Source organism: Psittacula echo (assembly GCF_963264785.1).
Source record: "Psittacula echo genome assembly, chromosome: 1".
NCBI lineage: Eukaryota > Metazoa > Chordata > Aves > Psittaciformes > Psittacidae > Psittacula > Psittacula echo.
The window spans coordinates 34935637-34962849 of NC_137735.1; the positions used below are offsets into that span (position 1 = coordinate 34935637).

Below are 27213 nucleotides of genomic sequence, written 5' to 3' on the forward strand. Positions count from 1 at the left end.
AAAAAAATGAAATTAATCTGCTTTCGAAGTTTTTCTGCTACTCTACCTGTAGTCACAATAATATTCCTGATCAGGTTTAAAACTGTTTCTTTTGCAGCGGGAGTAACAGTTCACCAGTAACAAAGTTTTTGGTAATGAAATTGCAGTAGCACCTCCTTCTCCACATAGTTGTCTTTTAGTTATGCTACAGAAATACCTGTGCCTTTAGTCAGTTCATACAGCTCTGCCCTTAGCCATGTTTCACATTGATTTCAAGTTCTATTTAAAGGCTCACATATAATTTTACATGCATTCTAAGAATTAAGGTGACATCTCTCACTATGAATGTCTTTCTGCCAGCTCTCTGAAAATCAGTAGGGAAGAGTAAATTTTTTTAAAATCATACCACATTGATTAAATTAGTTGACTCATTAGTCAGAAAATTTGGTTTTGACTGTCACCAGTACCAGCCGCACCCAGGAAGCATAAACAATCTTTCATGCATGTTGTGACCAGGCTGCTCACAGGATCAAGTGGCTTTCTCTTAAAACAAAAGCTTTAAAACTCACTTTGAAACTCCGCTGTGTTCCTTGGTTTCAACTACAGAAATATTTGTCCATGTTACTCACTGTGCTTCAGAAGGAATGCTTTCAAATTTTAATTTTACTGAATCTCCCCTTGTTTTATGAAAGCAAGCAGCAGTGTCCACCTACCTTCTACACAGAACTTGCTATTTTATCATTGTGTTGTGTTTTGCATATCCCTTTAAAGTAGAGAGTCTATAACTTTGTTACTCTTCATTGATGGACAGTTTTCCTAGCACTTCAGCCACTCTCACTGCTTTTCAGAATTTGCATCACACGGTTGATGCACAGGCTGAAATGATAATCAATCATGATGTCACTTCAGGTGATTGACACTGCAGGTCAATTAAAATATCAACAAAACCATAACTCTATACAAGTAAATTTAAATTATAGTGGCTCATACATATCTTTCCAGCATGAGAAACTTTTTCAGGTCGTCTTGAAGGCTTATTAATTTTCCAAGGATAGAAAATATGCAATAACATGACCCCATAATTCAAATCCATATTGTCAAAATTCAGTGCACTTTACTACTAGATTTGAGTGCCATCACTAATTTCTGATTAAATGCACTGACTCGTTCTTTCTGGGCTGGCCAGTTCAAGATGCAGCGAGATCTGAACATTCCTCTTCTCAGGCGAAGTGCATGATACAACTTGTAATCTTCGATATCATGAAAAAAGATCAATATGATGGAGTCACGACTTTGTTCAATAGCTTGCTGAAGAGCATGATACACCTTAAAACTGAAGCAAAAATAAGATAAAGACATTTTCTTTCATATGGAGGGAAAAATGACAAACAGTTCTTTTAATAGCCCACATATTACGTGAGCACATTGCAAACTCAAAAGACTGGACTCAAATAGGGGTATAATGCCTATTCTGTGACATATAATTGTCATTACTTATTTTAAATGAGTTACCTTCTAACTAAGGAAAAAAAAATAATCCTCTAAAAATATTACCTAAATCTACTGTCTTGATATAGCCTTGTTTAGCAAAGTGCCTTTCTTTTCGAGATCGCTACGTAAGAAAGGTGAAAAGACTCACTTAAAGGCAAATAAAAATCATCTTTGGATGCTAATGATCTCACTCATTATTGCTCTATTTCAAACATGTAATTCTAAGGAAAGAAGTCTGCTTGATTGTTTGGAAAAATAAAATAAACACCACCATTGACTACGAGATTCAAATTTCCACTAGGGTACATTCGGAGCAATTAACTTCATTAACTTGGGAATTTTTCTTAAATTATGATATATTAAGTAAATATATTGAAGTAGAACTTGCATGGTATTTTAAATTAAATAGTATTTTTTGATTAAACTACAAAAAGCAAAAAAGATTTGCCTGTTAAAAAAAAAAAAAATCTGTTAAGAAATTTTCCCCTTACATATCGGATTGTATATCTTACTCACTTTTTGCACCAGGGATCCTGTAAGAGGTGTTCAGTCACAACAAAAATAATCTTCCTGCTCATTTTTATACTGTTAATTGTGGCTTCAATTTTAGATATGCCTGCTTCGAAGTCCCGTTCTTCTAAACAAAAGCTAATTCGAAAGTTTTCTTCCAGAGACATGAAATTCTTAGACACCCAATTTTTGTCCTGCCTTGCATGAATGATGTAGGCATCATAATCAAACTCTTCTTGTTGTCTGTCAAGTTCTTCAAAACCAAGTATTCGACTTACTAAAATATTCCAGTAGAAAGCTATTCTCCACCCTTCAAAATGGATGATAAGAACAATAAAAATGAATAGTGTCACAACAGTGGCAGTAATCACAAACAGAAGTTTAAATGGGGCACTGTCTTTGCAGGCTGAGCTGTCAAAATGCAACACCAGACTACCATGGTATTTAGGGGGAGTGTTGCAAATGTACTGGGATTGCAATGCAGGTATATATGCTTGGGTCACATTAAGCCAGTCAGCAAACCAAGCAATGCTTTCACAGGTGCAATCAAATGGATTGGAATCCATCTCCAGAATTCTCAGGCTCTTGAAAGCTGGGCCAAATACTTTTTCTTCAACTGAGGTTATCAGATTTTTCTGAAGGTTCAATGAGTTCAGAGAGGCTTGGTCATCAAACAGGCTTGCTGGGAGCAAATCCAAATTATTCGATCCTAAATCCAAGTTTTTTAATTGAAACAGACCCTTGAAAACCTGAACTGGAATCTCATCGAGCCCATTTGATTTTAAATTAAGAATATGCAAGTTGGGAAGATTTTTTAAAAAAAGAACAGGGCCGCCTGGATTTGCATGTTTCCAAAGTCGGGCTAAATTATTGTGCTGCAAATCCAGAATGTAAAGTTTGTGAAGTCCATCAAACAAATCTTCTTTCATGTTTGCTATATTGTTATTGCTGATATCCAGGACAGTCAAATTTCGTAGAGGATGAAAAGGCGAAGGAGAAAATGCCAGATTACTGCAGCCTACCTTTCTCATCATCAGTTTTCTAAGGCTTGGGACAAAAATAAATGATTCACTTTGCAAATCCAGTTTTTTATTGTAGGAAAGATAAATATCTTGTATATTATTGAGACCTTTAAATTCATGACCTTCGAGCTCTTGACTAATTTCATTAAGACCAAGATCAAGAATTTTTAGGTGTCCCAAGGAGGAAAATGCCCCACTTTCTATTGTAGATATTCTTGTTTTTGTGAGGTTGAGAACCTGCAGACTGGAATTAGCAAGTGATGAAAATGTTTTATTAGTTATTCTTTGTAAGTTTATGTTGCAGTTACAGAGACTCAAATACTTCAGGTTGTTCAGACCTGTAAACATATTAGGAGTTATTCCTGCAAAATTGTTATTATCCATTATAAGGTACTCAAGGTGGTGTAACCAATGGAAGGAAAAATCTTCAATTTTCCCATTAACTGAATTTATCAGATTCAGCTGTTTGAGGCTGGATAATCCATAAAATAAACGTGAAGATACATGAATATTATTATGCTTCAGGTTTAAGTATTGTAAACTTGAGAACCACTGAAATGAGTCATCTTCTATCATAGACAGAGAATTTTGGGAAAGGTTTAAAACTGTAAGATTTGTTCTATGCAATCCCTGGAAAGTTGACTTGCCAATGTATGAAAGTTTAACATGGCTCAGTGAGAGGTTCTGAATCGCTGTGTTTGATAATTCTGTGCAAAGTTTCTTTGTGCAATTTTCACCAAGGTCGACATTGTTCAGTATGAGGCCAAACAGGTTTCCAATTGCATGTAAACATCCTGTGTCAAACTGAAAGAAAAAAGAGTTTTGACCTAAACAAGGGGATTATATAAGAAAGTTGACCCACAAAGCCAAAATTTTGACAAATTTTCAAACAAGATTTTCAAGTAGAATATAACTGCTACACTCAGATTTTTTCCATGGCCACATTCAGACAAACGCTTCTTGGAGTCTATACTTCGTGTAACAATAGTTCTAAAATTGTAACATTATTATCATAATAGTAGTAGTACTCTTTTGGAAGAAGACTGAAAGGTGCTTAGTGAGATGCAAATTAACTGCAATTTTGTACCCAACTGCTAAAATTCTTTCACTAGAAATATCTTAGAAGCTGAGATAATGTCTTTCTTCAGCTTTCTTTTATTGGTATTTGCTAAGGATACCAACATACTAGTGCAAAACCAGATATACTGTAAAAAAGTTATTTAGACCTTCAGACAGCCAAGAAGAAACCTAGTTTCTTTGTGTATGCAGAAGCTACACTCTAGGAATGTGATACTATACATTTGCTTCCACAATACAAATATCAAGGCTCCATCATGGTGCTGGCTCCTCATCTTGGTTCAGGTATCAGCTCAATGATTAAATATTCCAATTGTCAGAGTAATTCAAATGCATAAGGCTGCTTTTCAGACAGCAATATTGTAAAGTCAGAGCAGCTTAAACAAGCATAAAATAGCACTGCCCAAGAAAGAAGCAGTCCCATCTACTTCTCCACATGCCTTACCCTTGTGCTAATATGGCCGTACATGCAGTCACATGGTGCACCAGAGAGAACCAGCCTGACTGCAAGCTAACCAAGCCAAAAAATCTATAGAATTTCCCCAGTGATTCAGTGCATAGCCTCATTAAGCTTGTACCAGAAAGAGGAAGGGATGAAGAGGCCCAAGGGAAAGAGGACACCTCTAAGCAGTGGTACAAGCTAATGCCACTTTAAGATAGTCTTGTAATTTCAATGTACATGTTCTTTAAAGATCAATCAACTGGAAGAAAGAAATAAAAAACTCACACAAAAACCCAAATGCAAGCAATTTCAATGCAAATTCAGTATTCATATGCTGAGGATCAATCAGTTTAGAACAGCAACACTTATCATTCTTCAAAGAATCATTGTAATGCTGAGAAGCAGGTCAGAAAGAATAGTGAGCTAGATGGCAGAGACTTCTACCCACTTCTTTTTTTTTGAAGGAGTGAGTATTATTTCTCTGTGGTACCCAGAAGAGAACATTCATTTGTGCCCGTGATTAACTAGGAAGTGAGACCTATATTGCATAATTAGCCTTGCAAATACTGCACTTTTTCGCTACTTAGAAAGTAGATCATCTGTTCACCTACAGCACATACAAAATAAACAAAGCTGTTGCATAGAAAATACCTGGTAAGGGTTCACAGAGCTACTTGATCTAGCACTTGCTTGAGACCTCTGATATACATGGAACCAGCTCTTACTGATTTCAGTGGGAGAAAAATAATTATGTGTATCACTACTAGAGGTCAGGAGTAGTGCTGTATACAACAGAATGGTTTTATCTTTGACATCAGCAGATCAATAATGTAATGTAGATGCCATAGAATTATAAAGAATAAATCAGGATAGTTCCATTTTATACTTACATCTGTTGAATTTCTGTTGAAATGCTTCCTACCTCTTTCAGTGGATTTGATGACAAATCAAGGCTGTTCAATGAGGTGTTGCTAAGAAAACTGAAATCATCCTTTCTTAACTGAGTGATTTGATTGCCATCCAACATGAGCTCACGAAGGTTCTTCAATTGTTGCTGCAATCCTAAATTTGCTGACTTCAAAAAATTATGAGACAGGTCCAAAATATTCAAGTTCTGGGGAGAAGATGCAGACAGGAAAGTATAAAATTATTTTTATTTTATATAATACAAAACCATTTTGAAATATTGTATTAGAGTCTTATTGATTAGAAATTAGTTGCAATACTATAGTTAAGGTAAGTTTGTAATAGACAAATGGCAGCTTTCAAGCTTCCTGCAGGAAGAAGCCTTCTGTATCTTCCACATCTGTAACTTTCATTGTGTTCATGGTCTTAGCCTCCTAAAATATCCATTGCAAACAAAAAAAATTACTTTATCTAAAATTCCTTAACTCTCAGAAAGCCCTCCTGCTCCAGATACAATAATAAAAGCAAGGCCTAAGCTGGCTGCAGTTACAACTACTACAGCATTTAACCTTGTGTGCCACCCTCACTGTGGTCCACCCTTGCAAACAAAAGTGAGGAAGGTGAAGAGTGCAGAGCAGACTGCAGAGATCAGTGTTGTACACATTGTAATACTGCAGTTTATGCCCAGGTGCAGACTCCTTCTGCACCTGCAGAGGCAGAGATGCTACTTCAAAGGTGACTCCACAGAATGTGCCTTGATGTGCCCCAAGCCTGGCCTCTATCAGTAACAGGGCAGCAACAAAGTGAGGAAGGCCAGAACTTCACTTCTGTTCCCAGCACAAAAGCTGGCTGTAGTCATTTATATTAGGTTGAGAGTCAGGAGTCCTACCATGTAAGCAAGTATATTTTATGTAACTGAACTGGAATATTGAGTTTAGCAGAAAAGTTCAAAACAACATGCACACTCATTAGAACATTGTACAACATTTACAATCTACACATTGTCTCTGTTTTCTTCTTTTTCTTAGGCCCTTCCTTTCACATGATTCCCCCCTGGTGCCAAGACAATGGAACAGTCTTTTCCTGCCTCATGTGCTGGTCCCTTAACCTCATAGATGCCATAGAGAAGATTATTGAACCACATGTAAACTGCAAGGAAAAACAAAAGTAGAGTAAAAGTTTTTAGTCTTTCTCAGTCCCTGCAGCCCTGGGAGACAGCACATTCAGCCCAAGCACTGAATGCTGCTTCATGTCTGAGAAATTACACCTTGACCTTGAGAACTTAGGCTAACTATCATTTTTAGACCTCAGGCAACTCAAATTCCACACCAGCCCCTTTGATCTATGCATCATCTGCTGCTGCTATTAGCACAAATCCTTTATGGAGAGGTCCCTCAATGAGATGCAAGAGGGAAATGGGGATGGAGAGCATAAGGATGGCTGAGACTCCAGTGTGGTCTAACACAAGAAGCCACTAGGCCTTTTCTTTAGAAAAACAGTGAAGGAAGATTACATGCTGGGTATTTTCAGATGCAAATAGGCAGCTGTTCTGTACACACACTGGAAAATACAGTAAATTCCTCATTTAAACTTTATTTACACAAAAAGATGCATTTCTAAAGCTTACCTCCAGGGTTTTGAAAGGATCATTTTTTATATCTATTCTGTTATATCCTAGATTGAGCTCAGTCAGGTTGGTGCAGAAAGCAAAGGCTCTGTCAGGGAGCTTATACAACTCATTATGTTCTAACTTCAGAATCTGCAACAAGGGCACAGTTTGGCACAATTCTGGTTGCAGTTTAGAGATGGTGTTGTAGCCTGCATTCAGGTAAACCAGCTGGTTGTACTTGGTCAGATTTGCAGGACCTAGCTGTCTTAGCTGATTATGAGAAATGTCCAAACCCGTTATATTGTTTGGGAGATCAGAAGGAATTTGAGAAAGCTTCAGGTGTCTGCAGTCAGCCATTTCATCTCGGATCTGACATTGCTTTCCAAATGACACACACAGCAGGAAGACATAGACCAGTCTGACAGATAAGCTGCTCCACCAAAGAACAGCACTTCTCATTGTTTTATCTGCAAAGGCAAAATGAACACAGTGCAAGTCACAATCATTTTGACACAACTTATATCTCAAACTGAAGGTTAAGCAAGCCAGGCTCAAACCCCACATAGTTTTATACTGAACAAACAGTGTTTTTCACCCATAAAGTAGCTTCTATAAGTGCCCCACTGCAATACAGGCTGTAGAAGGGAATTCAACCTTACTAGACTTCACAGGAAACTAGAAGAACCTCTCAAAAAAAGTGACTCCCAGGAATATGAGCTTCCTTAATTCTGCAGTTCACATTTTCGCTTGCTTGGAGGCTATGTTTAATTAACACGATCTTGCTTTGAGTACTTTACATTACTGATCACTAGCAAACAATGAGGCATGAAATCAAACCAGCAGATTTGTACAGAAAAAGAAAAATCCTTCTGAACTGATGTCTTTTAAAGAGAAGCATTTTTACTACTGTAACGAAACACTCTGAGGAACTGACATTGCAACCTACAGCCAAACAGGTGTTTAGCAGGTCAGACCCCAGCACAGTCTGTCTCTGCAGGTGACCTGCCTTTTCAGAAGGCATGCATTAGGGCTGCTCCAGTGACAAAAAGCCACATTACAGTGGCCAGAGGGGAACTTTGTGAGTGCATCTGTGGGAGCAACCTGGTCACCTACAGAGAAACACCAGTAAAATCCAGTGGGAGTGGGGATACAAGCAAGTGAAAGAGGGACCTAAAGCATTGCAAAGGCATACAAAAAGGACTGCAAAACACAATTTATAACAAACATTAATGAAAAATTAATTCCCTGCTGGGCACTGCTTGTGGGCCTGACCTATCTCCTGCAGCTCACACAGGCTGGCTTTCCACTCATCTGCCACTAACAAACAAGGAAGGGGAGGGGACAGCAAGTGACTGAACCTGATGGTCCTGCACAGCCTAGCCTATACTATAGCCACTGCTGAACTTGGCACCCATGTCCCTGTAGCTGAGGAAAATAAAGTACCTCTTGTCCTGCCTCATTCCTTTGCACCCCCGCTGCTGGAAGAGGTAAGGAAAACAAAGGGGTTGTTTTTCTGTAACAAAATCTTTACCTCTGGCCTGCATCCTTCTGAGGGTTTGATTTAGAGAGATCAGGTAGCTGCCAGGTTCCTTGGCCAGGTCATCTTTGAGTTTGAAAAGTACAAGAAACCTACTGCACAAACACAAACCGAGTTCTTTGGCTGACTTCCAGTGAAGCCTGAAGGGCTGCCTTTTTCTGCATTTTTCATTCCAGAAAGTCTGGAGTCAGACTAGGTGTTTCATGCTTTGGTTGAGGATCCAGTGAGGAAAGCACACACCCATTATCAGACAAAGGACATATTTAAAAGCATAATATTTAACAGGCAAAAGAAAGAATGGCAGTTTTAATGTTAGGAGTAGGAACTTTAAAAAAAATGGAGAATTTAACTGTGGAGCCTATGATATCTCTGAGGGAGGAACAATTCCATTTGACCTATATCAGCCATTGGAATCATCTCCCCAGGGAAGTGGTGGATTTCCCAGCACTGGACGTTTCTATGGTTCAGCTGGACAGGGTGCTGGCACATTAATCTAGGTCATGCTTTGCTAAGAAAGACTGGAAAAGATGATCCTTGAGGACCCCTCCAATGTGGTAAAATTCTATATTGCCTTTTTATTCTAAAATTCTATATTGCCTTTTTTAAAAAACCACAAAAATACCACCTGCCAGCTGGGGACACTACATCCAGGCACAAGCACCAAAGCACAAACATTAAGCAGCAGTGATATGACTTTGCTAACTTTCAAATTAAGAGAAATCCAAGACCAAGGAAGTTGTCCAAACTTGCCTTTGTACCTCCAATATTCTCATTTATTACCAAGAAGTGAAGAATGGCTTCCACTTACCACTGTGGGCTTTCTCTCCTTCGGTTTGGAGGCATCGAGGCACTGCACAAGTCTCTCAGCACTGAGAAACGATGAGGAAACAATCTGCCCAGAGCCGAAAGAAGTGAAACCGAAAGCAGGGACAGAGCACCATTCCGCGGGAAACCAGGGAGAGCAGCGGAACCAGTAGGGTGAGCGGGATGAGCATACCCTGAACAGTGCCAGCAGCATCGTCCTCCCTTCCGCAATGCATTTCCCTGACCTGAAATGTGTCAGAGGTGCTGAGGTTGAGATCGCTCCTCCTAAGCTCAGAGTTGAGATAATCACTTGTGATGTGCTGGCAGAAACGAATTTAAGCGCACAAATGTGTCACGGGTGAGCATCACACAATCCTGCTTATAACTCGATTTCAGTTTACTCCTAGCTAATTCCTGTGTCTCCAAAAATAATTGGGGATATATCGCAAAAGCAGATACACCAACTGACAGACTACTGACAGAGGAATATTACACTTTTGTTGTAGAAACAAAGCACCAACAAGTTCCTACAGAGCCACATGTAGGATTCCCTTATTAAATTCCCTTTTTAAAAGAGCATTTGTTCATGTGAAAGAGTAATATATTACATTTTTAGGATAGATAATAAAATATTTTCTATTGCATTAAAAATAAGAAATTGCTCTTAAAAGTCCAAGTAAAACTTTTAGGTACAACTTTTAGTTTTGTCTCCTTTCCATACAGTTTGTGAATTCACACATCCTGCTCTCCTAGGGACCTGACCATAACTTTCCTGGAGGTGAATTCCTCCGTATCTGACTTCCTCAGTATGTGCCAAAAGGTGCTACTACTTCAATTACATTGCCAGTGATGAATCCTCTGCAAAGCTCATCCAGCTGCAGTTAGGACATACCAACACCACTGAGTTTACTGCATTTTTAGGTACTCCTGAGTGGACAGCGGGTAGCTGGAGACTCACCCAGAAAAGAGTAAACTTGGCCTCTAATTCTTCATTCAAAGCATTTGAAATTACAGCATGCAGCCTTGTGTTAACCACCTGCCCATCAGGAGCTCTGGGGAGGGACACTGGGCTGGTTTCTAATCCTATATCCCATTAAATCTGGGACTACTGACAGAATTGCTGGGAGTCCAGGGAGGTAGGCTGGCTACACAAAAAGGTAAGGGCCCTTACTTCCTGCTCCTGCTTTCTGAATTCTTTCAGCAACTGTTTAATATAAATTAATATTTATTCTTGGAGTTAGGACACTGAAACTGAGACCAAGCTCCTTTGGAGATGAAAGGCTCTAAAGCCTGTTTCATTCCCATTTCACAATTAAACCTTGATCATCCCTTTCACCTTGCTATGGGAAGAGCAAATTTCTGTTCCATGCTGCCCTGTGTGCTTCTGCACTGAACAAGGTCTTTCATCAGAAGCACAGCCACCTGAATTCACATTCAGTTACTTTTCAGTTACTAATCAGAGGAGGATTTTCCCTTTGTGTCATGTAACTCTGCTGCTTGGGAACAGAAGAAATCACAATGATGATAAAGAGGCATAATAATTAACAACCTTTGCAGATCATTATTCCAGCCTAGCAATACTGTCAGGTGTTTCGCCACTGCCCTGCACTATACTCATACTGCAGATAAACTGTGCTGTTTGATTTCACCTCACGGTTTATTCTCTCTCAAACCTCTTTTCCCTATACATATAGTGAACTATTAGGAAGCTGGAGTTGTTTCAGGCATAATGGAGGAAAACCATCTGATGCTAGTGAAGCTGCTAATTTTATCAGTAGTGCCTTTCCAGCTCTTCTAGCTTGGGGAGACAAGGGCACAAGGGTGCTCAAAAGCTCCTCTGTTGCGGAGCACCTGCACTGGGGTTAAGAACATTTATTTTATTACAGAAAATTTCAAAGCAACAAAGCTTTGCACTTTGCAGTATGATTTACAAGAAACAGCGGATACTACTGTGCAAGGTAGACTTCAGGGAAATACAACCAGTGCAAGTTTAGCAAGTGCAATATTTCTGAGGCTGAGGACAAAGTGGACACATCAGTGCTTATTTCAAGTTGTAGGAAATCATAACAGGTTCTCAAGTTGCTGTAACTGCACTTTAAATTTAAATTTCTGTTTTCAAGTGCTGGAAAGAACATGGCAACTCATAATGGAGGGAAAAGTCAAGCAATCCACATGTCTAGAGAATGATTTAAGCAAAAAACAGTGCAAAACTAGGCAATGCTCCCACATCATGGTCAAGGAATGAGTGAGTTGGTTCTGAATGGTGGCAAAAGACAGGCAAAATTCTGGAGATGTAGCCATTTCACATACATCTTTAACAGAGGCATAACCAGTTGCTGCACAGACCTACTTTAAGATTATCCAGGCTATAAGCGCAAAAGGGTGGGGACATAAGTGCAATATCTCATGGAACACTCCCAAAGCAAACATGTCACCAAAACTTAGCTTAGTAAAAAAGCAAAAAGAAAGTCTACTGATCTTAACCTGATCTTCAGATACAAACAAGTGTATTAATTTAGCACATGGCTAATCCGTCTTCAGTGGTTTTGCAAACTGCAAGTCAGACTGTAAGGAGACATTTCCTGTTATTACTGAATGGTGAAAGTGCCATATGTTGTGGTTTGATTCAGACATCCCATGCAAACAGAATTTAAAGATACCTGGAGACAGATACCTTTAAAGATATCAGAACAAAGGAAGCAGGAAAGAGCAGAACTGAACAGTTAAGATCTGAGGCAAGTCTTTATGAAGGACAACCTGCAACATCAAGGTAACTAGAAGGGAGAATAGCATGGCAGAATTAGCTTGTATCTACCTCCTGAAAGTGAAGAATAGATACTGCTGCTGTGTTGTGATTACATGAATTCAGACAAGTTTAATTGTGCTGTTGAAGAATCTAATAGGTCAGGTACATTTTGGGTATGATAGTTCCTTTAAGACTGCTCACTCATTACTGCTAATTTACAGGTTGTGAAAACTGAATTACAACACAAGGTTTTTGTGGACACAGAAGTAGAAAAGGGCATCTGAAGACTGACAGTGCTGAGGCGAACTATGCTCATTAGCATTCTCCCAGACCTCTGAGTGCTCAAAGACAGAAGAATTTGCTTCCATGCATTTCTTCAGCAAGAAGAAGGATGCATCACTACCAGTACATATGCTATATTAATGCCTTTGCTTTCCATCCAGGAAATTCTAATCCCAAAGAAAGAACCCTGGAGCTGGAGAAATGAGCAGTCACTTTGAAGTTAACCTTTTAGTCAGGGTTAGAGAGAGTAAAAATTCTTCATTATTTAAACTTTTTTTTCTTTTAAAGAGGAATCACAATGTTTCATGTTTACATCACTGAATTTAAGTGTATATATGTATATATTTTGCTATTAAATGTTCTAGCTTTTTACACACTGAAGTAGTAAAAAGGCTGGAATTTAGGACATGGGTATTCTTGTGTTGTGGAAATATTTTGTTAGCAATTTCTACCTCTAAGAACTTTCCCTAAAAGGCGACAATCTTCCTTCTTAAAATCTTGTTCTTATCCAGCTTTCACAGTTAAGCATGAACATTAAATATTTTTGATTTGCAGTAGTTTCTAGTTCCCAGCATCTCCCAACAGTATTTAATTGTCTGGTTTCAGAATCCCTTCCTTTTTTTGCTGTTCCCCCTTTTTCTGGCACGTTTTCATGTTTGTTTTCACCATATATTTCGCACAGAAAATCTATATCCCAATGCAGATCATATACAACTGCCCTCACACCAAGTGATTTCACTATGAACACATCAAAGTTCAATGATAAAGTAGAAATGCCAGCATTTGATTTACACTCATGCTAGTGACACAGATAGCAAACACTAGTACAAGTCTACAACTCTTAGAAATATTTTCCTGTTAAAGACTATGCTTTAGGCAATGTAATCTCTAGCTTCTAAAGGTAAGATGTATTTAAAAGAATCACAGCTGCATTTGATCTTTCCATTTACTAAAATTTTTATTCAGCTATATCCAGCATTTTTTTGCATTGCATCTTTTCCTCAGTAGTCACTCTGGCCTGAAAGCCCTACATACTCAGATCCACCTCAAGCCCACAAATGGTAAGATGCACAGAAGCTAATAAACATGCAAACACACCCACATGGTCCACCCGTTTTAGTTCTTCATCCCAAGAAATATTTGGCTGTGCTGACAACTGGCTTCAAATTCAAAATTGCTTCTTTGCAATGGCCCCTGGTACATCTCTTGTCCACACCTATTCTCTGTTGTCTCTGTGTGCAAACAGTGGCAAAAAGTTATTCTTCTGGTTATTTTTTCTCACCAAAATAAATATATTTTCAACCCTATCAAACTTCAGTGATATGAAAGGAGAGCACATCAGCTGCCAGGCAATAAAAGTTTTTAAGGTGTATCACAACAGCCACATACACACAAGTTGCTGCACCTAACTTAACTTAAAAGTACCAGAAAAATCATGAACATGCTTCTAAATGCAGTGAATAGTCATTGAGAGCCTTCTAGAAATATCACTGCTTATGTGTTACCAGTGGACCTCAGACAAATGATCCTATTTCTGTGTATTCTGCCTAATGGTGTGGGATTTTTTGCAAAGCTTTGTTTTATTGTGAAGGATCCAAGGTTAGGTATGCATTACTACCAACAAGGGTTTTTTTTTTCAAAAAACTTGTCTTAGATTAACTGAAATTGTATTGTGTTTCTTTCAGTAGCTATAGCTCTTGGTTTGCTTAGAAGGATAGCCGAAGAAAATGTAACAGTGTCTAGAAAAACATATGTTCTTGGGGAACAACTACTTGAACAAAGCTTTTGAGGAAGAAATACCAAATTATCTCAACTTTCAGATCTAATGTCGATGGGTAAAAATGACCCATATATTCTAAATGTAACAAACATAACAAAAAAAGATAAAGCTGAATAAAATTATGGGACAAAATAACATGATTCAGTGTTGTTGAGACAAAACTTCTGTTCTACTGGTGTTTTAAATTTCAGTTTTTCATTCTGAATTGGAGTGAACCCAACAAGCCATTTGAATCCAGTCAACAGGTCTTTTAGGCCATTGTCAACAGTGCCATTATGTGGCTCACCCTCTTTACAAGAGGAGCAGTGACAGTTAGGAACACATTCAGAGAGAAGGAAAACAAGAAAGATCAATCATATCTGATATCAAAACTGTCAGGTTTTAACTATAACCTTGTCAGATTAAAATCTGAGGACTGGTTCCGAATACCAGCACATTAGATTGTTACTAAATTCATCTGCAAAGATTAAACATCTTGCTGTTATTCAAAGATTGAGATTGTGAAAGGTTTTATCTATAAATAAAGTATGAAACAGTATCTTTCAATTCCTTCTTCTAGCCAGAACAAAGGCAAAAAATAGAGAAGTAGGTTTTATTGTAACTAGCTAAAAATAAAAACACAAAACCCACAAACCCCCAGTTGATCCACATTTTCAATGTTATTTAATTTATAAGGCAAGTTTTATGTAAGTATTGGAAATAATGCTATTTTTGGCAGCAATTATATCTACAAAAAGCTAAAATCCAAGAAAACATTTTATAAACAAAATGTAAAGCCTTTTCAATTCAATTCAATGCCTTGAAATTAGAGAAAATTGCAGCTTTCTCTCTGTTGCACTAAATGCATTCCCTACGGTCAGTTTCCTTTTACCTACAGCTTAATGCTTTGAGCATACAAAACACATTTGGAAATATTATTTTGCAAATACAAACAGGCATTTGCATATAAATGGTACGATCCCACCCGTTGCAATAGCCATGCTGATAAAGGCATTTAATTACCTTATGCCCCAGTCATATGTGTGGGGAATTTAACAGAATAAGAGTATGACATTCAGACTGATTTGCATTAGGTAAAGTTGAAACTGAAGAATAATATTAAGGAAGTATGGATCACCGCTCTGTTCAGCACAACTAAAACAGCATGCCTGTAACGTTGGAAACTGGTTATCAGTTGGGTTTCTATATGCTCAAGTATCAGGATTTACCTGAGGATAATATATAACTGGGAAGAAAAGCCCAAAAGAAATATTCCAGTGTGTTGTGCACCTACACAAATAATGGAAAGTAAGATGTAAAAATTATACACTTCAAATACAGGTCTTCACTCTAGTAATGAGACTTGACCCCAGGGAGACAGAAACCTAGGAAGCATAAGGACCAGGGATCAGCATGGAGCTTATAGAAGAATCCCATCTAAGACTGCCATCTTGCCTTACAGCAGGTTATGTTGGCTGAATTCTCACCTAATTTTCCAGAAGTAAGGATTTATCATTCACTGCTAGTAGCACAGGGAATATGCAAGATGACTCAACAATGAAGGACACGACAAGGACTATTTAAATGTGTATAATGAATTGTTAATACCCATTTGAAACTTTGTGTTATGCAACCGATTGCTGATCATTGTTAATTTAAAAAGATACTGACAGCCAGAGAGATTCTGCAAGAAATGATTTCACATTCTGCAAAGAACCCTGCCAAGCCACACAGCCAAATAAAACAGACTGACAGTCCACATCATTGAGATCTACTTCCTGCTTTTACAGACTGTTCAAAAACAGTCTAGATCAGGAGGATCTGTGGAACATCTGCACAGGCCACTGTCACAGACCACAAAACATCACCCACAGGGTAATGAACTTAAAACCTGTAGTACAAATAGAAAAAAAACAGAGTATTACACAGGAAAAGTACAGGAATGATAACACTGACAGTGGCAGCAGCCTGCAATAAAATGAAATTTGTTATGGGACTGGGCCATCTACAACATGTACCAGACAAAGAAGGGCAAAAAAGCCAACTGATCACCACATTAGCCTGGAGCATATGTGAATGGTATACTCCAGCCTGATACCTGAGCAGACTTAACATAATGAAAGCAGTGCATCTTGTCTGAACACCAGGAGTAACAAAGGTACAGCCCTAATGCTCAGTTAGAAGTAAAACATTCCTCTCCGAAGTGAAATGAGAAGATCCCATATCCTGAAATCAATTTAGTATACAGATGTTAAGACCCAGGAACTGAAGAAAGAAGGCATCAGATTCCTTAGCTCTGAACAATTGCCTTACATGCCTTCAGTAAATACTAAAGCTCACTGGCAGGGAAGACAGATTTGATTGTATATGGTACTACATGGTCAAATACCTAAGTAAATACTGAATAGGTTCATTGACATTCCTTTTAGCTTTTGCGACCAATGACTATTAGTCACTGCCTTATTGTGATCAACAGCTGATGTAAAACCAGATTGCTACAAACATAATGTATCCAGAATATTTTTAAATGTTTTTACATTGCATTATTTTGCAACTGACCTAATAGCAGAACTTTGAGAAATATTATACGTTAGGTATTTTGATTAAAAGAAAGTTAAGGGAAATGCATTAAATCACCAATTCATCTTTTCTACATAAGACAGTAAAATCATTTGAAAAGCGCCGAATTGTTATCAGTACCATTTTTTGTCCCCTAAATAAAGCTTTTTATAACAGAAATTGTGACATTTTATTAGATTTTGAATAGACTGCATCTAAGTATCAGGTTAGCTATTGCACGTATTCATCAAGCCATAACATTTGTCAGGGTTTTGTACATGCAATAAATTACCACCAGATGTCAGCATTAACTTTCTGCGAAATGAAATGAACCCGTTAGTTTCTGTTTACGGCTCCGTACAAAGCCATGAAGTAGGTCATGCAGTCCGAAGTTCCTTAAGGGAAACGTTTAACTTAAGAGACCGATTCTGTAACTGGTTCGGGATCAGGGCATACAGCTGCCACAGGGCTGCCACACCTGAATTTGTTAAACTAAATTTAGAATTACGGAGAAATTCCACATTCATATCCTTAATAACTGAACATTTAATGCATATAAAATGAACCACTTTATTCTGCTTCAGATAAGAAAAAGCCAAGCCCACAGCTTTGTAGAATCTGATATATGTACTGCAATCACTACTCATAAGCCTGCTGCTGCTGCTGCTGAATTTACCGGGGTTTTATCAAAATAACATAAGGAGTAGCATACGGCGCTAACTGCATTTTAGCAGCTTTATAATAAAGTAATTCCTACAAAATTCAGACTTGCATCATTATGACAGAGATACCTGGCAAACATGGCTTATTACTCCTAGTATTCAAGCCTTAACCTTTCTGAAGGCTGCCCACAAATTATTTATCATTAGATTTCTTTTCTGGTGGCTGATTCATTAAAATTCGGGGGGGGTGGGGGTGGGGGGAGGCGGGGAACAAACCACCAAACAAGCAGAAAGCTGCAAGCACTTGAAACTTTTTTGGCAACTGACAGGTATCTGAGAACTTCTATCCTGATTCAGTTAAGTGTGTCTTCCATCTCAGTACTTTCCTTACTGCCATGAGGATACATGCCTTACTAAAATGCCTTTGACCTGGTTTTCCTTTCTGAACTCTTGTGCTTATTTGTAGAAGCAGGCAGGTCTGAACACCAAATATGAAAGTCCACACTGTAGGAATACTGGTACTGGAATCTAGACTTTTACACTGCTTTTCAAACCAAGTTATGAAATTGATTCATACATGGTAATGAGTTGTTTTGAATTTGCAGAATCGGTAGTGAAACATTTTTGGACATAGGTTTTAAGACACATTTCTGTATTTAAGAGGAGATAGATTGAAGGGAGCAATAGTGAATAATTTTGGTTTAATACTTTTGTCCCAAACAATGTAAGCAGGAGATTCATGCTATTAGTTTGCTTGCAGCTGAGTGGAAGAGCAAAGTGTGCTGCAAATAGAATGGAGATCAGAATAAATTCTATCCTTTGATATTCCCCTACAGTTTTAGTCTGAGCAGGCTTTCTTACTAACTTTTATCATTTTCCTTGTCCTATACATGGAGGTGAAACTTGGTTTTAATTTTCAGAAAAAACTTGGGCATCTGCAGATAAAATTTACTGCATATTGTCAGCTGCATTTGTGCATGCAATCAGAAATCAACAGCCTAGAATCTCACTAGCTTTTCAGATCAGATCTTACTATGACATTTTTGCCACCTGTATTGAAAATTAACTGACCATGGAGTTTATAGCCTTAGCAGCTTCCTTAAGCAGATTGTTGTACTGATTATTTCCTCCATTCTCTCCTGTTCCATTGAAATGGCTGTTACAGGCAGTCGGGTGTTGTTAAATTCAGTCTTTCAGCAAAGACAGTATCTGAATTTATATAGCACCTCACAACCTTAAACACTAGGCATTAGTGTTGGTTGAAAGATTTTAATCTGAAATGTAAAAACATCTGCAAAAGATCCAGAGGGCAGGTTCTATAGTCCTTGACTTGAAGAACACTTCAAGGTGTGCAAGAGCACTGCACTAGTTTACTGAGTTACAGTAGTTGGCCATACTTAAGCAAAACTGTTTGAATCAAATGGTGCTCCTTTGAGCTACATTGTTTAATCTCCGTATCATTTGTGCTGCCAAGGCCATTACTGTAGATATTCTGGAAACAACAGGGAAGAGACAACAAATTCTTCAAATTGCAAATAAAATTACTTGTATCGGGAAGCAAGACAATTCACAGTACATTTCTCTAACTTGTCTACCTTGTAGATCAAGTCAGAGGTGAACAGCAAAAAATAAAAAAAATGAGGGAGACAGACAAACTATTGACAAAAACAAAGGATTTCAAATCTTCTTTTAATTGTCTATTAAGTCACCTGGATCATTTTTGCTGCAAATAGTTATCAGCAATAAAAGGACAAATTTCACTGAATGTAGGGCTTTCGAGTTTTATACCTTGAGATAATGTCTGTTTTCAATAGGTAACTTAGCGTAAAAGTTGAACAAGTGCAAAAAAGAAGCTGCTGCAGAGAAGCATATTTCACCAGTACTGCTGATTGCAACCATTATGTATGCATGATTTGTATTTCCAGAAAACCTGAACTTGGCTTTAAATTGACCTTACCTCAAAAATAAAACTTTGGGGGTAAGAAACCCTTATTAGTTTTGCATATTAGTCCAATTAAGTTGACAACTGGAAGCTCCAACCCAAATATGACAGCTAATGACCTTTCCTCCAAACAAATAGAGATTTTTTTTAAGAAAAGAATTATTCTTGAAGCCATAGCCTGAAACACAAAACAAGCAAGAAAGCTGTGAATCAGGAACACCAAATATGCAGAACATTTTTTAATGTTTTTTTCTGTTTCAAAACTTCTCATATGTTTTTTAATTATCTCATGCCTCCTGTTAGAGAGACCTGTTTGTGTATTCTCAGAGCAACTATTCAAAAGCAATTTCTCTCCATTGAAGCCATGCTCCTCACAATATTGACAAGGTCAGTGAGGTCCACAGGAAGTCATTTGCTGAGTAAGTGGTAGTCATGCAATATACAGCTGCTTGGATGAATGGTTTTAATTTACAGCACATTCTTTTCAAGATGCTAACCTGTTTTAAGGCAAAACACCTGAATTATTCCATCATTTTTTTCATCCGCTCCGTAAGCAAGACTGTTACCCAGATTTTTAACATCAGACACAAACAAGATTGTGTTTTTATATACCTCATGAACTAAAATAGGATGTAATGCTCACTTTACATAATTACAGCCACTTCTCATTTTTGTCACACCTAATATGAGATGAAGAAACAAGATATCACAGCTCTGAAAGCAGTTCAGGGATATAATTGGATGAGTGTTACTGCTGCTGCACAAAAAGGATCTTGTTAATTATTTGGTTCCAGAGTAGATCATGGCTCTTTAAAAACACTTATAGTGAGTATTAGAACACTGTTCTCTGCCAGTTACCTTGCCTTATTTCAGAGAGGTTTTACATCACAGCTTTAAAAGTTGACAAGGGGAAGAAAGAAGGTCAAAGGATATCAAAAAGTGATTTGTTCTCTTAAGCAAATACAATATTGTGCGCACAAATCCATTCCTGTACATCACAGAAGGGTTCTCTAATAAAGTTATCATATTATTCATTAATATTTAAAAAAAATTCCAGCATACTGATCTGTGGTATGTTCTCAGCCTGCTCTTCTGCAGTTAAGAAAAAGGTCCAAAGTTCATAGGGGAGGGCTTGTAAGCAGCTCACAAACAACATACTTCAAATTCCTTTCTTTTGTAGCAGGAGTGCAAAACTACAGTTGAATAATTAAGCTATTGAACTAGGATTTATGCCAAAAAGACTAATTTGTAAGCTGTGCCCAAAGTGTCTGGGTTTGAAGTGATTTGCATATTTCTTCCTCTGTTATTCTAGGAATGCTATGGGAAACTTGCCACCCCAGGTCTCAGCAGTAGGTTTCTCATGCATACCTTTCCAAACTTGTCTTTGAAAACATGAAAGTAACGAGTGTGACAAGCATCAATGCTATATTTGTATAGCTTATGAACACAGGTATTCATGAAACAGGAAGTTAACTTGCAATTTCTCACAATATACAATGAGATTCTATTTATCTGGGTTACATTAAAAATTAATCTTAATGATTTATGCAAAAGCATAAAGGCCGTGATAAACATAAGTAATGAAAGACAGCCAAATATTTATTTGCTAAGATAAAGAACAGACTTTACAGCTGTGAATTAGGAAATAGTGATGACACTGCACAGAATGCAGGGCAGCCCTGGGCATTCCCGTGCACATACTTGTTACTTAATACTTTAGTGCAAAGCCTGCGCTCCTAGCTGGAACTGAGCAAAAAATAGAATTTGGCTGTGACACTTCAGTATTCACATTATATTCCTTATTTCATTGCATAATAAATTCATTAATTTAATCATGGGAAGCCATTAAGCTATTAACTTAAATCACTCATCCATATGAAATTACTTTTAAATGCTAGTTTAAGGAATGCACATAAATTATGGCAGAAGAGTTCACTTAGATCAAGTCAAACGATAATGAATGAGAAAACTAATGCAATGCAGTGGGTATTCAGGTTCAGTAAGAGACAAGCAAACAAGCTAGGTACTACAGACAGTTGTGGATATAACATTTTTTACTGCAGTGTACACATCCAGATATATTTTCTTCCTGGGTCTGATGTTTTATGACTTGGTTTTTTTTGTTTCTGTCATACTTCTTTATTTCTAGTATGAGCCATTATGTTTGTATCCCTTACCATGATCAAAGCAGAATCCTTTGGAAAGAAAGTGGAAAATGGGTTCCTTTACTAAGGGGCAACTGAGCATGCCTAATGGAAAAAGGGCTCAGGACACTGCAGATTGTACAACCGTATCAGAGGCCCTACCAACATTCAATGCCGTCTCACTGTACTTGCCTGCCAAGCACCAGAGGCAGTGAACCTCTCCAGCACCCATGAGTGTGATGGGGAATGGATGCAGTCACCTTTGGCAAGCTCGAGACATGCTTAAAGAGACCCCTGCCATCACTCCTATTAACTATAAACCTTATTATGCTGTAACAAACCCTGCTATAATCACCAGTAATCAAAAGGTATGGAACCCAGGACAATATCCTTAACCTCAGAGCAGAGCGGCTTTAAGACAGCGTGCTTATAACTAATATAAATATAGCCCATTAATTTGTTAAAAATGAGAAAGCTTCTACCTCTGCATTTAAACCACTGCTTGAACATTTCAATTTTCCTGTTACCCTTGGTATACTTGACTTCAGAATGTCTAGAAAAGATGCTTTCACTGAGGTTACTGACACCATGTTTGCCTTCAGATGACAGAGGCACATAACAGAATCAAATTATTTGCTTCTTGTACATTGTTTTACAGATTTTTGTTGGACTGCAGTGAAGTGGCTTCATTTTTATCGATCAGCAAGTTTTTCCACAGGAATAGCTACTTAAACTTTCAGTACTTTTGTCAATGTGTAACCCACTGAAAAGAATGAAAAGAATGTAGAGCCTTAGATAAGAACAGTCATCCCATTTCTTAATACCAATGCAGCTATATTAAGTCTTCTCCATCTATCCAAGATTCCTGTGCAAATCTGACATCACAGTATCACAGTATCACAGTATGTTAGAGATTGGAAGGGACCTCAAAAGATCATCTAGTCCAATCCCCCTGCCAGAGCAGGAACACCTAGATGAGGTTACACAGGAAGGTGTCCAGGCGGGTTTTGAATGCCTCCAGAGAAGGAGACTCCACAACCTCCCTGGGCAGCCTGTTCCAGTGTTCCGTCACCCTCACTGAGAAGAAGTTTCTTCTCAAGTTTAAGTGGAACCTCTTGTGTTCCAGTTTGTACCCATTACCCCTTGTCCTATCATTGTTTGCCACTGAGAAGAGCCTGGCTCCATCCTCGTGACACTCCCCCTTTATATATTTATGTACACTAAGAAGGTCCCCCCTCACTCTCCTCTTCTCCAAACTATAGAGACCCAGCTCCCTCAGCCTTTCCCCATAAGGGAGATGCTCCACTCCCTTAATCATCTTAGTTGCCCTGCGCTGGACTCTCTCCAGCAGTTCCCTGTCCTTCTTGAACTGAGGGGCCCAGAACTGGACACAATATTCCAGATGCGGTCTCACCAGGGCAGAGTAGAGGGGGAGGAGGACCTCTCTCGACCTACTGACCACCCCCCTTCTAATACACCCCAGGATGCCATTGGCCTTCTTGGCCACAAGGGCACAGTGTTGGCTCATGGTCATCCTGCCGTCCACTAGGACCCCCAGGTCCCTCTCCCCTACACTACTCTCTAACAGGTCGTTCCCCAACCTATACTGGAACCTGGGGTTGTTCCTGCCCAGATGCAGGACTCTACACTTTCCCTTGTTATATTTCATCAAGTTTCTCCCTGCCCAACTCTCCAGCCTATCCAGGTCTCGCTGGATGGCAGCACAGCCTTCTGGCGTGTCAGCCACTCCTCCCAGCTTAGTGTCATCAGCAAACTTGCTGACAGTACACTCAATTCCCTCATCTAAACCGTTGATGAATATATTAAATAATACTGGTCCCAATACTGACCCTTGAGGCACTCCACTAGATACAGGCCTCCAACTAGACTCCGCCCCATAGACTACAACTCTCTGGCTTCTCTCCTTCAACCAGTTCACAGTCCACCTCACTACCTGATCATCCAGACCACACTTCCTCAATTTAGCTATGAGGATACTGTGGGAGACTGTGTCAAATGCTTTGCTGAAGTCAAGGTAGACCACGTCCACCGCTCTGCCATCATCCATCCACAATGTTATTTCCTCATAAAAGGCTATGAGGTTGGTCAAGCATGACTTCCCCTCGGTAAAGCCATGTTGACTGCCCCTCATAATCCTCTTATCCTTGACATGCCTTAAGATGGCATCAAGGATAAGGTGTTCCATCACTTTCCCAGGGATGGAGGTGAGGCTGACCGGTCTATAGTTACCCGGGTCCTCCTTCTTGCCCTTTTTGAAGACTGGAGTGACATTTGCTTTCCTCCAGTCCTCAGGCACCTCTCCCGTTTCCCAAGACTTGGTAAAGATGATGGAGAGTGGTCTAGCAATGACTTCCGCCAGTTCCCTCAGCACCCGCGGGTGCATCCCATCTGGACCCAGACATTGCAAAAAACACGTACTCTGCAGCATGTGCAACCTGCTTAACTACCTGGCTTTTAAACTCAACTTTCATTTTGATACTAGATGCTTTTTCAATGACATATAGCAAAGAATGCTTTCACTTATGATTATAAAGCAACTTATGTTTTTTTTTTCATACTAAACAAAATGAAACACTACACTGTATCAAGCATTAGTAAAGGGGAAAAAACTTCTATAGATGCACTTACATAAGAACAATTTTCAGCAGGCCTAAGTACAAATATAGGAAGCAAAGAGGAATAGTGACATTCCAACTATTATTCAGACTGAAAGTATAGCCCAACCTCATGACCAACAGCTATATGAAACAACCAAGCTGTTCTGAAGGAAAAAGTCTAAATACAACATACGTCATTCCACTAGCAGCCTGGAAAGAGAACATGATTATACAAAAGTTTAAGGAACTTTTTATAAAGTTATATAATTTCATATGCTGTTTAACACAGCAAATTAACCTTTGCAGTCAATCATAACTGGAAAGAGTACTTAGGGCATACCCAACCAATGTACTTCTGGTTGTTCAAAGCTTTGTTTGGAAGCAGACACCCTACATAAGAAACTGATTTTAGATATCCTAACAAGGACATCTTTCTCTGGGGGAGAAGGAATTTTAAGGGTGGTGTTTGTGCAAATATAACCTTTGCAGAAGCCAGAAGCTCCTCATATGGGTCAGAAAGAAGTAGTCAAAGATGACTGCTTGAATGGATTTTTCCAGGGTCAAGGCAAGAATCCAACAGTAGATAGCACCAATGCCACCCACCTACAGCACTGCATAAAGGTTCAGAAAATAATCTCTCTGGAAGAGACATTCAGTTAAAAACTACCAGCCTTCACATGAAAACTGTATTTTCTAGAAAGTAATAGGCAAACACATGTCAAAATTAGGACAAAGTGACTTCTTCTAAGTCTGTATAAACATATTTTACATCTGAACATACCCCACAACCTTTGACTTAAGGTTGTGGTATAGTTGGCAAGGCCATGATCTGTTTTTCTGTTTCTCATAATCTGGCCCAAATCCAATCCATTTTGCCAAAGATAAATTCAAAGAAAAATAGGTTTTCAATAAAAGTACTTTTTAAGGCTAATCCTGACAAACCAACATGTTCCAACAGACATGCAAAAGTTCTACAGCTGAAGAGGAATAACCCAATGTACTCAAACACACAGGATGCCATTTGGATGGAAAGTGGCATGGCAGGAAAAAACCCGAAGGTGCTCATGGAAAACAAGTTGACCAGAAGCCAGAAATGCATGTGTGCAGCAAAAAAGCTAACACCTTGGGTTGTATTAGCTAGCAGGTTAATGGAGGTGGTTCTCTCCCTACACTCAGTACTGCTGAGACCACATCTGGACCACTGTGCACAATCCTGGACTCCCTGGGTACAAGGCAGATATAGACATACCAGAGCAAGATCAGTGGAAGCAATTAAGGGATTGGAGTTTTCATATGAGAGGCTGAAAGGACTCTAATTGTTCAGCCTGGAGAACAGAACAATTAGGGAGGATTGCTGTGTGCCTAAGTGTCTGATGGGAGGGTATAAGGAATTTTAGCTAGACTCTTCTCAGGGGTACGCAGCAAAAGCATGAGGTAGAGAACACAAACTAAAATACTGGAAACTGTTCAAACAAAAATGTTTTTACACTTCAAGTGATGAAACACAGGAAAGGGTTGCTCAAAGGTTGTAAAGCCTTCACCCTTGGAAATTACTCAAGACCAGACTGGACATGGCCCATATTAACCTGCCCTAGGTGACCCTCCTTTGTGCGGAGGTTTGACTAAATAGTCTCCAGAGGTCTCTTCCTTCATTCTCAACTATTTTATGGTTTTACAAAGAATCAATGAGACATCACATCATTCATGTCAAAGAGCTCATGCCAACCTACTTTTCTTTTAATGAATTTTCACTTGGTCACATCTCGGAGTCTAATTAAAGGAAAGCACCTAATGTACTACAGTGAAAACTAGTTTCAAGCCTCCCTTCACATTATATACAGTACTGGAAAACATTCAGTGATAATGTCAGAAAGTCATGAGCCTTAACTGCAGATCTTTATACAGTGCTAATGGGAAACCGAAACACCCTGTGTCAAGAGCGTGCATTTAGTCAGTGTAGACTATGTGGTACTGCAGCAGACTAAAAAGAATTGGTGCAGAGAGGCAAGCTACCTCTGTATATTCAAATTCAGATTTTAAGCATAGTTGGTCATATTCCCGAAGGAACAATGTATAATTGTTCCTTTGAGATCAAGGGTGAACATCTGCTCTAAAGGAGCATGACAGTTTGCTGTAACCCATTTGTATTGTACTGTCTTGGTGATCTAGAGTGGAAAAATAAATACTCCTCCCAGTGCCTGTCAGTAGGTAAGAATTAAAAATGTGATCTAGAGTATGGTATTCCTTGTTTCACAGAGTCCTATTTAGGCTAGAAGAGGGAATAAGTTATATAGTACTGGCATTTCATTAGTCTGAGATGTTAAAGAGATGCTGAAATGAGGGCTTTTGTTGATTATTCTCTCAGTCAGAAATTCTGGGTCCAGATTACTTTGCCTAGAACAGCTTCTGATCCTTGGACATTGCTGCGAGTGCAAATGCCTGAATTCATTAACATTCTGTGACTTATAGTGTCCATCATATAGGGATCTTCAAACTCATGAATAAAGAAATAAAATTTTTAAGAACATACAAGTTAACATCATTAAAAGAAAGTAACTGCTGTAATATTCTTGCTTTAAAAGCTTTTGCACTAGAAAAAGGTGAGGGGTTTTTTTTCCACTGTCATTTCTCTCATCGTTTTAGCATTCAACTAAAATACAGGGAAAATGATACTATATATATAAAACCCATGAAATTAATATATGTAAATCAACATTAGAGAATTAGGAGACTCCTTGATTTTTATTACTTTTAGTAGGTGAAACTGAAAATTTAGATCCTTTTTAGGCTGCAAATGTATTCAAATATATTATGTGCAATACCTTTGACACTCATCTTCTTATGCCCATTATATATCATGAATGATGCACATATGGAGAAAAGTAGGACATGATCATGTGACTGAATGAAATTCTCTATACTGGCAAAGCAAAAAAACTCAGGAGCTTTAGACACCTGACTTTTCAATGAAAATAACCATATTTACTATAGACTTTTCCTTACTCACAAATGCTTTTATTCTTTCTGAAGAAAGTGATAAAGTAACTCCTTCATAGGCAACCATACTATGATGTCTTTGTCAAATTTTTATCTCTGACCAGTCTACCACAGAGAACTAAGCAGC

The 27213-nt window shown here is 38.5% G+C and overlaps 1 protein-coding gene across 1 annotated transcript; it reads right to left on the minus strand.

The window, feature by feature from the left end:
• Positions 1-1083: 1083 nt before the first annotated feature.
• Positions 1084-8759, minus strand: TLR3 (toll like receptor 3; the record flags this gene model as incomplete). Its single annotated transcript, XM_080635643.1, is given in 6 exon segments — positions 1084-1312; positions 1987-3806; positions 5444-5635; positions 7055-7503; positions 8568-8643; positions 8646-8759. Coding segments are annotated over 6 exon segments (2865 nt in total). The 5' UTR covers positions 8745-8759.
• Positions 8760-27213: the final 18454 nt, after the last annotated feature.